This window comes from Triticum dicoccoides, chromosome 3B (assembly GCF_002162155.2).
Source record: "Triticum dicoccoides isolate Atlit2015 ecotype Zavitan chromosome 3B, WEW_v2.0, whole genome shotgun sequence".
In the NCBI taxonomy this organism is placed as follows: domain Eukaryota; kingdom Viridiplantae; phylum Streptophyta; class Magnoliopsida; order Poales; family Poaceae; genus Triticum; species Triticum dicoccoides.
Genome location: NC_041385.1, coordinates 731,275,860 through 731,292,239, shown reverse-complemented (window position 1 = coordinate 731,292,239; position 16,380 = coordinate 731,275,860). Strand labels below are relative to the sequence as shown.

General features: G+C 41.4%; 1 protein-coding gene across 2 annotated transcripts; it reads right to left on the bottom strand.

The window, feature by feature from the left end:
• Window positions 1-10,388: 10,388 nt before the first annotated feature.
• LOC119281983 (histone deacetylase 5-like) lies at window positions 10,389-14,146 on the bottom strand. 2 transcript variants are annotated; one of them, XM_037562363.1, is made up of 10 exons: window positions 14,005-14,146; window positions 13,695-13,910; window positions 12,897-13,042; window positions 12,601-12,802; window positions 12,385-12,528; window positions 11,978-12,081; window positions 11,679-11,878; window positions 11,537-11,601; window positions 11,209-11,443; window positions 10,389-10,641 (listed from the first exon to the last, which is right to left on the bottom strand). In XM_037562363.1, the coding sequence occupies exons 1-10, from the start codon at window positions 14,101-14,103 to the stop codon at window positions 10,550-10,552; spliced, it is 1,503 nt and encodes a 500-aa protein (XP_037418260.1). In that variant the 5' UTR covers window positions 14,104-14,146; the 3' UTR covers window positions 10,389-10,549. The 2 variants fall into 2 exon arrangements, with proteins under 2 accessions (XP_037418260.1, XP_037418261.1); XM_037562364.1 differs by having other exon boundaries at window positions 12,897-13,039.
• Between the last annotated feature and the right edge of the window lie 2,234 nt (window positions 14,147-16,380).

Below are 16,380 nucleotides of genomic sequence, written 5' to 3'. Positions count from 1 at the left end.
CGCCCCTCCCAAGCCATGGGAGCCAAGGACCAGAGGGGAAACCCTTCTCCCATCTAGGTAGAAGGTCAAGGAAGAAGAAGAAGAAGAAGGGGGGCTCTCTCTCCCCCTTGCTTCCGGTGGCGCCGGAACGCCGCCGGGGGCCATCATCATCACCGCGATCTTCACCAACACCTCCGCCATCTTCACCAACATCTCCATCACCTTCCCCCTTCTATATCCAGCGCTCCACTCTCCTGCATCCTGCTGTACCCTCTACTTGAACATGGTGCTTTATGCTTCATATTATTATCCAATGATGTGTTGCCATCCTATGATGTCTGAGTAGATTTCCATTGTCCTATCGGTGATTGATGAATTGCTATGATTGGTTTGAGTTGCATGTTTTATTATTGGTGTTGTCCTATTGTGCCCTCCGTGTCGCGCAAGCGTGAGGGATTCCCGCTGTAGGGTTTGCAATATGTTTATGATTTGCTTATGGTGGGTGGCGTGAGTGACAGAAGCACAGACCCAAGTAAGTAGGTTGTTTGCGTATGGGATAAAGGGGACTTGATGCTTTAATGCTATGGTTGGGTTTTACCTTAATGAATCTTTAGTAGTTGCGGATGCTTGCTAGAGTTCCAATCATAAGTGCATATGATCCAAGTAGAGAAAGTATGTTAGCTTATGCCTCTCCCTCAAATAGAATTGCAATAGTGATTACCAGTCTAGTAACATAGTCAATTGCTTAGGAACAATTCCACAACTCCTACCACCACTTTTCCACACTCGCTATATTTACTTTATTGCTTCTTTATCTAAACAGCCCCTAGTTTATATTTACGTGTTCTTTACTTTCTTGCAAGCTTACCCAAAAACACCTACAAAGTACTTCTAGTTTCATACTTGTTCTAGGTAAAGCAAACGTCAAGCGTGCGTAGAGTTGTATCGGTGGTCGATAGAACTTGAGGGAATATTTATTCTACCTTTAGCTCCTCATTGGGTTCGACACTCTTACTTATCGGAAACTGTTGCGATCCCCTATACTTGTGGGTTATCAGGTACCTCCAGTCCCAGAGCCTCGACACATACACTCGACCTTCCTTCAAGCTTGTCAAAGATGCATACTCACGCTTCTTAACTTGAGTGCATATTTGGTGATACCAACCAGTATATGATCCCCTACTACAGGATCATGTAGTCCGTTGGATCTGGATCGTAGGGACACGATTGAGAAGGCTCACTTTATATTGCTAAAGATGCGAATTACGCCATGTATCCTTCTGTAATTGAGCTAGAAGTTCATGCTAGTCTGTTCTCTCCTTTTAAACACTGGGTTACACTATTCAAGATTGAAATAGTATCTTCATGTGTAAGCGAGTTTTTTTGCGGGGATGTGTAAGCGAGCTTTAATACTACAACTCCATGGCAGGAAAGGACTGCGGCCTTTAAAATCTTCATCCAATGATCCATATGGCACATTCTTGCTTGTGATCGTTATAAATGACACACTTCTTGGCAATCAATAAGGAAAACGAATGGGCAGAAGCGGATGTAAGAATTTGATTCAGGTACACAAACTCTGGTCTGCGGAAGTATCATCCACAATTAGCTTACCAGGTTTCTCCCTTTTTCTACTATGGGTTTCTTCTCTCACTTTTTTTGCGGAAGGTTTTCTTCTGTAGCCTAGCCCCCGCTCCTAGCCCGCCCGTGGCCACTCCGGCCCCGATGTCCACGCACCACCTACACTCTGTTCTCTCACTCCGGTCGCCCCATTGCTTCATGTCGCCATGGCGTTAGCCGATCTCAACTTCGGCGTCGGTCAGGATTTTGCGGTTGAGGTTTGGAGGAAATGGGGGGTCCCGATCAACTTTGAAGCATACAAAGATCCGGAGGAATTCCTTTTGGTTGTGGAATTCAAAAGGTCACAAATCAGACTAATGGAATAATCTGTAAGCACCATCCTCCTCACTTTCTTTGGTGGTCGAGCCTTACTCTTCAAAGTGCAATGCTTGCAAAACTGGTCCTTCAAATTTTCTGTCTCATCCAAGGAAGTTGGGTTCTCGATTCTCAAGGGCGGTAACATCTCCACTCATTTGCTCAATATCAATTTCCTTCTTTCGGGTAATGGAGGGCCAAATTCTTGCTAGGAATTAGATTAGTATCTTCAAGAAAAGGAGGATGAATGGACTCATATCTTCCGTAAACATCCCAGAAAGTCATATCTCCAAGCTCTTAGATCTCCTACAATTTTCATAGATTGGAATCATGAGGCCAACAGATCGTCTCCTCCACACAATTCTAATTCGGCTTCATTTCCGGAGCATTTTTGATCATCTGGTTTGAATAACATTAATGCTGCAGTTACTGCACGGAGGGCGGCATCCTCGCACATTCAAACACAAGAGCAAAATGCTTTCTGTGTTCGTTATCTGCTCTCGGGCCACTCCCGGCCCAGCTGCACCTACCGCATTAAATGCCGGCCATGCAAGCGTTGGGGCTATATCCAAAGGGATTGCTTCTCCTCGGCCCAGCACAACCCACGAGCTCCAGTCAGCCCAACGGATCGTTTGACGATTCAGTTTCCAAGACAGAACGCCACTGTTCCCGAGAGGACTCAGGCTTTCCATTAGCCGACTAAGCGGAATCCCCCAGTTAATGATATAACTCAGTCACCTCCGGAGGGTAGACACCATCGCTGGACCTCCCAAATCTCCATCGCCCAGAAACTCCAAGCGGTTGTAGATCATCCAACCACTCTGCATCACAACACCACCTCCCCCTCCACCCAAGCTACTGCGACCATCGCCACATTCCCCTTCGATCCCACCCTTTTCCTCCCACCAAATCATCAGAGTATTCAGGTCGAGGGAAGACCTGCTAGGATTCGGGTCCTCACCGGTGCGGCTCAACCCACTCATGAGGATTGGGCGATTATGACGATAGTGCCGATGCCAAATCTGCCAGTTGCTTTCAACACCATCAGAGAGGTACTTTCTGTAGATAGGCGATTGGGTTTTTATGAGATTGAACCGTGCCCCTTTGCCAAGCATACATCAAGATGAACAATGTCTTTGATAGAGATGATCTAGTTTCCAACAGTCCTCATCAGTTCACAAACGTATATGTCATTTTCCAAAAGCACAACCAGGGTTTGAACTGGAGAAATTTAGTTTTGAACATAGATGTGTGGATCTTGCTTTGTGGGTACCCATTTGACAGAAGGAATATTCAGGAAGTTAGTAATGATGTGAACAAATTTGGCAAGTTCCTTATGTGGGACAAGGTTAGAAGCACTACAGCCAATCTTATGGTACATGTGAGAGTGGAGGAACTCTCTGACTTACCCAACAGTATTGTGTTTGGTGAAGGAGACAGATTTCAGTCTGGTTCACTCACTATGCCTGTTGTTATTCTACAACAACAGATTTAGGGAAGTGCCACCTGATGAAGACCCTATTCCACCCCATGGCAACCCTCGCCCAATTCCACAACAAGATGTCTTTCACCCAAATCAGCACAATCCCTTCCTGGGTCCTCTGCAGCAACATGAATATGATGATATTCACCAACCTGAAGTCAATCATGTTAACCTTCAATTAGCACTGAACAATGGGACCAATAATCCTGATATGATGGAACAACAACCTGTAGAGGAAGAAGATGAAGTCAACCTCCCAGGATGGGGGCACTGGGCCATGCCACATGATCTTATTGATCAGGAACTCCACCAGGGAGAATTTTTGGGACTCAATGATATAATAGAGCTACTGAATGCAGAAGAAATTGTTGATGGAGGTAATGCAAACAGTAGCATTACTATTTCTGGTGGTCCAACTGATAACTCTGCTAGCACAGATGCTTCTGCCAATGGCCCTTTGGCGCCAATGCAACCAGGCCTGTCAGATTTAAATTTGGCAGTTGAGCCTATTGGGTTGGGCCCACTTATCCCACCAGCTCAGGCCTAGCAGCCAATTATTGAGGCAGTCAACATCCCTCCACCAGTTCCAGCTATGGAATTACACTTCCCAGACTTTCAGAAATTACCTATAGTTGACCTAAGCATTGAGATCATAATGCAAAAGGAAAATGCAGTCTATGAAGACAGAGTACTGGACCCCATGCTGCTGGAATTTCAGCCATCTGCCATTGCAACATATAAACAAGATCATAACTTTCAAGTAGCTTCCCATGCTATGGACATCGCTAACAACAATGCTCAAACTGAAGCTAGTAATGCAGTAGAGGCACATCCTATTGATAATCAAATGCAAAACTTGGTCAAAGAGGGGAATAATATCACTCAAGGGATTGAAGGAGAGGCTTTAGACCTATCTGCTCCACCTGGTTTCCCTATCCCTGCCTTCCTTAATCATGCTCACACTGTATGCCCTAGCATGATACAGGAAATTCTCAAGGCTCCTGACCAAACTTTAAGTGCGGATGTTTCATCAAAACAACAGACAGAGGTTGATCTTATTGGCAAAGAGGGTGCAAAGATCTAGAAAACACATTGTGCCCCTACAATGAACAGCAAAGAGATTATCCAGGTACCAACAGATTGGGTCAACTTTCTAGCAATTAATTTTTTGTCACCAGACAAATTTGCATGGGCCAAAAGATTTGTTAACTCTAATGTTTGGGAAATTATCAGTCAAAGCTCAACATGCATCAATACTCTACCCTTTTCAATTCCTGAGAAATGTCCAGCTCATGATTTACTTATCTGCTCTGCTCCCTCATCTTAGCAGGGCTCAAAGGACAATGCCCTTAAATCTCCTTCTGTAGCCACAGATAAGGAAGAAACATCTGCCTCATTTACCTCTGCACCCCACAACCACAAAAAGAGGAAGGGAAAAATCCCACTGGTGGAGACAGAGGTAAGAAGAAGTTGCAGACTTCAAAAGTTATCTAAGGGTTATAAGCAATCAGTTTGTATGGACAAAAGATTGTCTGGCTTGTAACGTTAAACCCCCTATTATCACTGCCAAAGTGGTTAAAAGTTTAAACACTTCATTTTGCAAGGTGACTAAGAAGGACACCACAGAAGAGATTCTGTCAAAGAGGACTAAGAAGAGCAAAGGTGCCAGCTCCACAATGGAGGGAAACAAGGCCACAAAGGAGCATACCAAGAAATGGATCTAGCTTACAATGCTACTTTCCTTTACCTTATGTTGAATTCTGTGTTGATAAGGGCTTGTAATGAATCTGCAATGGTAGACTGTATGAGTTATGGGCGTGTTGTTTCTATTTTGGAGTATTGTAAGAACTGTGGTGCTGCTGGTCTTTTATCCTGGGATGTAACCTATGAGGATAGCAGTAATTTGATCTCTGTCTCTCCCAATCACAGTATCCTATCCCAGATTTCATACTCTAGGCAATATGATTTGACACTCTTTATGTCCAGCTCTACTGTTATCTCATGAATAGAGAATGTAATATCCTTAACTGGAATATCAGGGGTATTAATGACCCAAAAAAGTGGATTGCCATAGCTAATAAAATTGAAGAATCTCAATGCTCAGTTATCTGTATACAAGAGATTAAAAGGGAGACTTTTGACAGTTTATATTTAAAAAAATTATCCAAGAAGAATAAACAAGTTTGAATATCTCCCCTCTATAGGAGCATCAGGAGGAATCTTAGTGGCCTAGAATGATCAAGTTTTGGGGGGTCAGGTATTCCACAAAAACAATTATGCCATCACTATGCATTCACTTCCAAGCATAATGGAGATCAATGGGTACTCACTAATATATATGGACCCTATGAGTAGCAAGAAAGACACCTCTTTATTAACTGGCTAAATTTTTTTCATATGGATGATGATGTTAATTGGATTCTACTGGGAGGCTTCAACTATATTAGATACCGACACAACAGGAGCAGAGCAGGAGGAAACCTAGATGATATGTTTAGTTTTAATGAAGCAATTAATCAGCAAGCACTGGTTGAAATCCCACTGAAAGGCAGGAAGTACACCTGGAGTAATATGCAAGAAGCACCTCTGCTTGAGAAATTAGATTGGTGTTTCAGATCTGAAGCTTGGGCCCTCAAATAACCAGCTACTTTCTCCCACCCATTGACTAAAACTACATCTGATCATGTTCCCATCAACATCAAAATTGGCTCCTCTATTCCAAGATCTAAGATCTTCAGGTTTGAGAATTTCTGGTTGCAATACTCCCAATTCAAGGATGTGGTCAAATCCATCTGGTCACAACCAGTAGATGAAAGAGACAGTGCTAAAATCATAGCTTCCAAATTCAAAAGGCTAAGGAAAGGACTAAAAATTTGGTCCAAACAGTTATCTGATCTAAAGAAAATCATTACAGATACCAATTTCATGATTCTCTGTTATGATTATTTTGAGGACTTCAGATCTTTGTCCATTGAGGAATCAAATGGAAGGGGTGTACTCAAGAACCATATAGCAATGCTTTTGGAACACCAAAGGATCTACTGGAAACAAAGAGCAACAATCAGACAGGTGCAGATGGGGGAAGCTAACACCAGATACTTCCAAGCCAAAGCAACAATAAAGTACAAGAATAATTGTATTGCTATGCTCAAAGATGAATAAGGACATGAACACTTTGATCACCAAGCTAAAGTTTCAGTCTTATACCGAGCATTCAAAGAGAGATTGGGTACCAGCTCACCCACAGAAAACCCACTTCAACTGGATAATCTTCTTAGCTCTATAGGAGATCTATCTGATCTGGAAGCCCCTTTTAGCAAGGAAGAAATTGACAAGGTGGTTATGCAAATGCCATCTGATAAATCTCCAAGGCCAGATGGTTTAATGCAGCATTCCTCAAGCATTATTGGGATATCATTACTCCTGATTTCTACCAGCTCATTCATGATTTCCACTCTGGCAATGTTAATATCCAAAGCATTAACTACTCCTTCATAACCTTGATCCCCAAGGTTGATGATGCCTCTTACCCTGCTGATTTCAGACCTATTTCACTCCTTAACTGCACTCTTAAAATTATCACCAAGCTCCTGGCAAACAGAATTCAACAAGTTATCCTCAGGATGGTCCACACCAATCAATATGGGTTTCTGAACAATATATGCATCCAAGACTGTCTTGCATGGTCATATGAGTACATCCATCAATGCTTCCAAAGCAAAACTGAACTGGTCTTACTGAAACTGGACTTTGAAAATGCTTTTGACATGTTGAATCATGAGGCCATCATCCAAATTATGCAGGCCAAAGGGTTTGGACCTAGATGGATTCGGTGGATTAAAATGGTATATGGGACTGGATTTTCCTTTGTTCTGCTGAATGGTGTACCAGGAAAACAGCTTTTGTGCAAGAAGGGTGTTAGACAAGGTGATCCACTTTCACCACTTATATTTGTGATTGCTGCAGATGTATTACAAACCATGATGAATGAGGCTTTGCATAACAACATGATCCGAACACCACTGTACCTCAATCATGTACTGATTACCCTATCATTCAGTATGCTGATGACACCATCTTGGTAGCTAAGGCTGATAGAAGACAACTTGAGCATATCAAGAACCTGCTGCTTCACTATGCTGCCTACACAGGGCTTAAAGCCAACTACTCCAAATCAACCCTCATTGCCATCAACACTCCTGTGGACAAGATGACTGATCTGTCTCAACTTTTGGGCTGCAAAATAGGCACACTTCCTCACAAATATTTGGGTCTACCACTCTGCCACACCAAACCAAGAGTTGAAGATTATATGCCAATGCTGAAGAGAATTGAAAATAGGCTACTTGGATGCTCCACCCTCTTATCCACAGGAGACAAGCTCACCCTCATCAAGTCAGTTTTCTCAAGTATGCCTATTTTCTTCACGTGCACTCTGTGGATTCCCACGATAGTAGTCAAGCAAGTTAACACTTATCTCATGAATTGTTTCTGGCGAAAGGTTGGCACACAGGAGAGAGGATCAGTTTTGATTTCATGGGACAGAGTGTGTAAACCTAAAGCACAAGGTGGTTTGGGGGTCTTAGATGTTCATTTGCACAGTCAAGCCCTACTCATGAAATTCCTCCACACGTTCTTCAACAAAGAGAACATTCCATGGGTAAAAACCATTTGGGAAGCATATTACCAAGACTGCCTACCTGGGGACAGGCTGGTAGGCTCCTTTTGGTGGAAAGGTATTATGAAAACTCTGCCCACATTCAAGCAACATGCCATATGCAAACCAGGCAAGGGGGATACTGCTCTTTTTTTGTATGACAAGTGGATGGGTGAACCACTGCAGTTTAAACTGCCTGAACTTTTCTCTTTTGTCATCAACAAACGGATCAGACTGAAACAAGCCCAAGAGCAACAGGAATTCAGTCAGCTTTTCCATAGACCCCTTTCTCTACAAGCCTTCAACCAGTTCAATTCTCTCCATACTCACATACAAAACATCCCACAATCTGATGAGAAGGATAAATGGAGCTACACATGGACTAGCCCCCAATACTCATCCATGAAAATGTACAAGAACATCTGTGGACAGGCTGAAGCACACACCATTTTTAAGCAGCTATGGAAAACTTTCTGCACACTCAGACACAAGATCTTCTTCTGGTTATTACTGCATGATATAGTTAGCACAAGGAACCTACTACAACGCAGAAATATGTTTCTGCCTGATTATAATTGTGCTCTGTGCGCGGATGCAATAGATGAAACTCTCATGCACCTTTTTTGGAATTGCCCTTTCTCACTTGGCTGCTGGACAAGTCTGATACCCACCAAGCAAAGAGGGATTTCTGCATTTGATGAAATAGTACTGACCACGATCAAATTACCCAAAGACATTGCAATGGAGATCATAATTATGGGATGCTGGAGTACTTGGATAGTAAGAAATGATAAAATTATAGATCTGCTCCACCACATGTTATCTCTTGGAAATACTATCTCAACGAAGGATTACTGACAATCAGACTCAGAGCAAAGAATCACAAAGCAACACAGACTGATAGTTGGATAGAACTGAACTTATAAATAGTTTTCATGTTTCCTGGAGCGGGTATTGCTTAAGTCTACTTTCTGTACTTGTATGTAAATATTTTTTATTAATACAAATGATATACCATAGAACTTCGGGAAAAAAAAACCCACAAAACTTGTAATTTTGATGTCAGGTTACTGCTAAGACTGTTAGTTAGTTCACAGCGCTCTACTTCTCAAGATTTCTTGGATCAATGGTTTCCACCAACACGAAGTTCAGTCAATGTTTGCAACAGCTAATGCGTGCCTGGTTGGATATTGCTCCGTACGTGCTATCACAATGATCTTTGAGTTCATCCAACTTGCCACTGAAATGTGCTCTAAGCTACACATCCATCCTCATGCTCGATGATTTCCAATTTATACGTCTTTGTGATACCACTCTAATTATTAACATCTCTGTTTTCAAGTCTGAATTCTTGGCAGAATACAATCTGCCTATAATAGGTAACTATTGTGGAGTATGACGGCAGATTGCAAACTTCTCGTATAAACAGATTAACTGTGTATCCAGTATCCACATAACATCCTCGAGGTTCATGTACTTCTATTTTTAGAATTCTAAATTGTTTCACACTTCGCAGAAACTCATGATATTGATGCCAAAGCACTTACTGTAAACCGAACTGGTTTCAGTATCAAAATTTATATATGGATCAGCAAGGACGATAAGTAGTCACAAGCTGAGTGGAAACAACATATTTCAAATTGTACTTCTTTATACTAATTAATTTTGCGAAGTGGTGTATACATCACTGCCACAACATTTGTCAACTATATTAAAGAAATTATTCATAGCTTGATACAGCTTCACATAAATGTTTTGAAGTGGTTCTATTTCTGTGAATTTTGTTGGTATGAATTAACGAAATGCGGCATGTCTTCCCAGTTTATTTTTGAAGTATTTGTCGTGTGAGAAACTGAGAACTACTAGGGGGTCTGGAGGAGAGATGTGGAAACCTGTTATGATTTTGCAAAGACACGCCGCTTTCAGAGGGCAAAACACAAACGTTATAATGGGGCATATGTAAATAGACTAGTGAAACGATCCTGTCCATTCCATGCAGATCTGACGCACCACATGGTCTTGGAGCATGGTATCATCTCATGGACCGTAGCACTGGTTATTTTCCCTTCTTAACTTATCTGACAACAAACTTACAAGAATGTAGCTTCTTAAGGTGTGCCATGAGCACCCATCATCGGAGATCCACCCCTGCATAAGATACAACTGAAACCACATGCAGATCGAGATCGACCCCAAACACCACCACTACAGGAATACAGAGTCGGCATGGTCAAGCAATGAAATTGCTATAACCACTGTGCATGGCTCGAGTTGCCATTGCCACTTCATTCGGGCACCATAACGCATGTCCAGTTTACCAGAAAATTGACAAAAGAACTAAAATGGTGTGCGACATATATTCACTTGACAGAAATCTTTATGTAGTAGAGAGAACAAAATAAGAGAACTCATCCAGAAATGGTCTCACAAGAGTTTACCAGAAAACAACAAACAGAAACACATAGTACCAAACCACGCAAGTTCACTCTCAAGGCTCATGAAGTAACTGGAGCACCACTGCCAGCACCACCAGGACCACCACCTAAACCACCAGGAAGAAGAGGAGCTTCGGCCTCAGGACTTGGCCCTGCAAAATGAAACTAGAGTATAAGCCACATGGCACAACAGCATTACGTCAGATGGTAGAAATCACACAAATAAGATGTCAAGTAAAAAGCTTGGCCCTGCAAAATGAAACTAGAGTATAAGCCACATGGCACAACAGCATTACGGCAGATGGTAGAAATCACACAAATAAGGTGTCAAGCAAAAAGCTAGTGTGTGGCATTAATAGGGTGATAAAGATTGCATGTACTCGTAGTATAATATCTAAGGGGTCATCGAATACAAGGAATAGTTAACAGTCCTAGCTTTGGCAGAAAACAATCTGTACCGCAGACCTCAAATACAGCACTGATAAACTAAACTTTAAAGACTAGGAATATACTAGTATCTCACAACGATGGTGTGTTTTTGTTGTAACCTATGCTTAGCAAAGCAATAACTAAACCCTGTGAACCCCTGTTAGGAACACCACTAAGATGAATAGTTTGACCTCTCTTCACTGCATACAACTACAGAAATAGTGAAGGTATAAATTTACCAAAAAGAATACATTAACAAAAATTGGTACAGCAGAATTATTGAGAATAACCTGAAGGTTTTTCCTTAAAAACATCCCAACATAATCTCAAGTTATGCTTGACAGTATTGACTGTACGGATGGTGCTTTTGAATGGGCGTTTATCTCTGTAATCAGAATCCTGGAGGAACGCATCTTCATCTCCCAAAATTGCTCGAATCGTGTGCGAAACACATATAGGAAGATGAACTAGATTGTACCCGCCTTCAAGAGCTAATACCATTTTTCCTCCTGAGAGAGGCAATAACTGGACAAAAACAAAATTAGTTACAGAAAATTATAAAGGAAGATCTAAAACTCCAGAGCAGCATTTACAATAGAGGATTAAACCTATTAGCACCTTACGGACAATCGTGCCAAAACCCTTTGCAGCAACGTTGCAACCTCCTATTGTTTCACCTTCCCCTACAAAAAGTAATACCTTACCGAATAAACATGTAGATAGCAAACACAAAACCACAAACTAGAATTAGATTTCTTACCAGCATCATAACCAGCAGAAACGAACACTACTTCTGGCTTAAACTCAGTGGCCACAGGGACGAGAAGTTGATCGCATACATAAAGCATGTCGACATCATTAAAACCTTTCTTGAGAGGAACGTTTATGTTATAACCCAAGCCCACCCCCTCACCAATATTGTTTACGCTATTTTTTGATGCAGGATAGGGGAGATCCATCCTGCACACAATAATTAACGGTTACTCCCTCTGTAAAACAACACAAACAGCTACAATATGCAAAACAGAAGAATAACACTAGAAAACACTAATAGCATACCTATGTGTGTTAAAGAAAAGAACTTGTTTGCTTCCATAAAAGAGTTTCTGCGTTCCATTGCCATGATGCACGTCGAAATCAACCAGCAAAGCTCTTTCGATGTGCTGCAAATAATGTGCGGTGATAAATTAGAGAAACTATAGAAATCTACATAAGATATGTTAAGCTTAGTAGATAACTTGTTGAGTACTGTTCCTGAACTAGAACAGGACGTTTCTATATAAACTGATGTTGATTTTTGTAGTTTACTTGCCGGATTCCAGGGTATGTGCCATTGTAGATGCAGTAGAGGTAGGTACAGATAAAAAATAGTAGCATGTATCTTGAGCTTACGTTTTAAAAAAAGGCAGTGATATGAAAATGCAATAATAATTCTGAAAAATAAAGAGCACAATGTAATATCTCACATGGTGGTCAACAACATGTTGAGTAGCTATAGCAACGTTGTTCAAAAAGCAGAAACCTTCAGAAATCTTATGAGCATGATGCCCTGGAGGTCTGATTATTGCAAAAGCAGTCTCATAATACTCTTCAACCACAAGGTCGGAACCCTAAACAATAAAATCAATGTAAGTTGACAAGTAAATTTGACAAGATTGATGGAGGTGTAGTTTTATCATTACCCTTATAACGGCCCCAGCTGCACCGTAAATAGCTTCGGTAGTTCCTTTAGAAGAGAATACACTAACTCCGGCAACTTTAGAAAATTTTGCTTCCTGCTCCTCATCTGTCATTGGCAAACCATCAACATAATCCAACTGCTCAGGATCATGGACAGCCAGAATTATCTCACGATCAGCACTATCAAACGGTTCCCTCTCAGTTCTGCAAAAGCGCCAGATTATGGTTACAGTAATTGTTATTAGTACTTGAACAATTGTACTAGCATTAGACATATTCCTTACTAGGCACAACTCACCTGTCAAGAACACCATCTTGATTCAATGTATTCATTATTTCAGAAATCCTAGATGCCTTTTCATATTCATGATCAGTGTCCTTATCCTGATGGGACTTCATCCTATCATAATCATGTAAGATGCAGACTTTTGATTTTTGCGACTGCTGTGAAAAAAAGGAAAAATGTGTCAAAGTTCTCAAAGAGGAGGATGGTGTATAATTGCTAAGAGATTTGTGAATGGGCACAATCAGCACTATATTTTCTCAAATCAAGTAACTATACGACATGAATGTACACAATCAGCACTATATTTTCTCAAATCAAGTGACTATACGACATGTGTGTAGGGGAGTGTGGTAAGAAACAATGATTCTTGAAAAAAAAAACTTGTTTTCCAATATTTCATAAGGTCAGCAGTACATTTTATCAAAATCATGTGAATATACACAAACCTAAATTGTCAGGATTTGCTGATCCACAACTACAAGGACTTCCATACTTGCAATATGAGTGGTAGATCTGCATATACCATATAGTGAGGAAGCTCTGGGTTGCGGACCAAGAAATTATTATAGACAATCTGAATGATGCATGTTTATACTTAACAATAACATCTGATATTTGTTGCCTTCTGCTTGACATACAGATCATTTTATTCGATAACTTCATTGTTCTGGTGAAAGCTAAACAGTGACTGTGTCACCTGCTATCAATGCCTCACTAGTTTTGTCCTTTACAACCTGTTTACACAGGGATGGCTCTGGATATATGTGTGTAAGGGGGTGTGATGCAGTAAACAATGATGCTTGATAATACCTTGTTTCCCGACATCGCATAAGAGAGGCTTGCAGACGGCTGATCAGATGTAACAGCAGCTAGCTCAGATGTTTCAGCAGCTTGCTGGTAGGATGTTTCAGCAGCTGGCTGGTCAGATGTTTCAGCAGCTGGCTGGTCAGATGTATCAACAGAAGAAACCTGTTGAATTTCACTTGCAATAGAAGATATGCCAGCTTCTTCAGGAATCTCTTCAAGCTACAGAAACGACAAAAAAAGATATAGTCAGTTTTGCACGTCTGCACATTAGTGCACACAAACATCCAAGATGATAAAGATGCTGATGGCTTACAAATTTAAAGAGAGGCTTCTCAGTGCCCTTGAGCTTAATACTCTTCTTCCAATTCTTTTGGCGGCAACCAGCATGTTTCTCCCATACATTCGTAGACATCACGACTGGAGTTAGATTTTTCAAGCAAATTTTGCATCGACATTCGATCCTGCCAGCAAAAATGGTGCATTGGTCCTTATTGCTTCTGGTGTGTGGTTTGTAAGCATCGTAAGAATATCCGATCACAAAAGGTAACTGATCCTTAATGGGTGGTTGCTACAGTACCAACTAAGAACCGACCTAAAAGTAACTTGCTTATGAACCAAGTGAAGATTAAAGAACCAATTGCACATACAATTTTTTGGTTAATCAAAATAAAAATTATTAAATTCAGATAGAGTATTCATAATTGAGCAAATATAAAGAAACATGTAATCTGAAGATTCGGTACACAATAAGCCAAATACTTACATTCTTTCTTCTGGTTTATAGATCCTTCCTTTCCAGCACACGACACAATTATGGGTTCAGGTGATTTTTGCTTCAAAGTGCTGGCAAATATATTATTAGGAATGTTAGAAGCTGGCATTTACTCCCTCCGTCCCAAAATAAGTGTCTCAACTTTGTACTAGCTCTAGTACAAATTTGTACTAAGCTCAAGATGCTTATTTTAGGACGGAGGGAGTATAATATAAGAATCAATGAACATTCAGATGTGAAGAAATCAGTAACTCACCTAATTGTCAATACATCTTTGCATTCAGACGTACAGCCAGGGCAGAAATACTCTGACGTTTCTACCTTCTACAAAACAATCTACAGTTAGCGAACATGTCCAATTAGGAGCACTGCACACATATATATTATGATATTAAGAAGAGCAAAAGAACCTCCATGTCACGACTGCAATTGGGGTCGCATTCAACATGGAGCCACATTTGACAACGGTCACAACAGACCTAACAAGAAAAGCATTATGGCAATGCCAACAATAAGCAACAGCATAATAAATCTATAACATCACTATAGCAGCTTCTAGGCTTACCCAGTCTTTCTCTAGGGGATACCATTTCTTATTGCAAATTCCACAGTGATTCTGTGACTGCAATAGCAGCAGACACAATATACAATTTACCAATGTAAGGGACTATATTGAAACAAACAACTTAATATACAGAACAATTTATTAAGATAAACGTGCAATTACATAACCACTTACATCATTAGTAGACATGATACTTGCAGTACGGTCTTGGAGCTTCTTGGGACTACTCACTTCTGGTACTTCTGAAGCTGTTGAACAAAAGCATCACGGATCAAACCATGAGAAGGAGTGGGGTTTTATATTAAACAGAAAAAGAATGTTACCATTTTCTTGCACAACCAAGGAATCCCTCAATATAAGACGTCCAGGAATATCAAGCACAAAAGTTTCCACAAAGCTCCTAGGCTTGTTATCAGCAGATTTGATTGTTCCATCAACGGTCAGCATTACAGAACTTTGCCCAGGAAGCGATAATACATCAAAATGCGATGCATGGAATTTCATTTTGGTTGATGCCCTATACAGATAACTCTTAATTTCCTGTTCAAAAATAATAACGATGTTACCACACAAAAAATTACCGGTCAGGATATTATACTACATTTTGTTAAGGCAGTACCTTTGCCGTTTTCAGATTAAGTCGGCGGCCATTGAAATTCCAGACAAACTCAGCATCATCGGCATAGAAACGATACAATCCTAACAGATTAAAGTTTAGGGCGCAGTAGAAGTTGTGCACAAACTTGGCCTGAAAGAGAAACCTAAAAGTATCAGGAAAAAGAGGACACAAATTGCATAACCCTAATGAAAACTGTAACGAATCCAACATGTGACCATGGCGTTAAACCCTAATCCATAATGTATTTGACGTTTAAGGGAGAGTACCACTTCAGTACGCCCCTCGGCAGGGGCGACGTCGGATCGTAGATCAATAGGGTGCAAAGTGGTGCAAGCGGCGTCGACAGAGACTCCCATAACCATCTGCTTCCCGTCGGAGGCGGCGGCAACTCGGAGAGGACTCTGCTTCCCGACGGCGGCGACTGGGAGAGCAGTCTTCTTCCCGTCGGCGGCGACTCGGGGAGCAATCTGCTTCCCGTCGGCGGCGTTTCTCTGAAACGTGCACAAATGATGAGATCACGCCTCTGCGCTGCATACAACAAACGATAGGACTCGAAGGTCTGCAGATCAGCGACGAGAGATGCTTACCGAACTCCTCCGAGGACGAGAGGAGGAGGAGGCGCCGGTACCAGCTTTCTCCCCAGCCATTAGGACGGGAGGCGGTGGCAGATCGCGATTACCACGGGAGGCGGGGAGGCGGTGGCAGATCGCAATTACCACGGGAGGCGGGGAGG

Bases quoted from the DNA above. Each gene is read 5' to 3' on its own strand.
- LOC119281983 (XM_037562363.1), bottom strand. From the start codon at position 14,103: ATGTCTACGAATGTATGGGAGAAACATGCTGGTTGCCGCCAAAAGAAT. The intron at 13,043-13,694 runs GTATTATCAAGC...TTTTTTTCACAG, and splicing joins ATGCGATGTCGGGAAACAAG to CAGTCGCAAAAATCAAAAGT. The intron at 10,642-11,208 runs GTTATTCTCAAT...TTCATTTTGCAG, and splicing joins TTTTAAGGAAAAACCTTCAG to GGCCAAGTCCTGAGGCCGAA.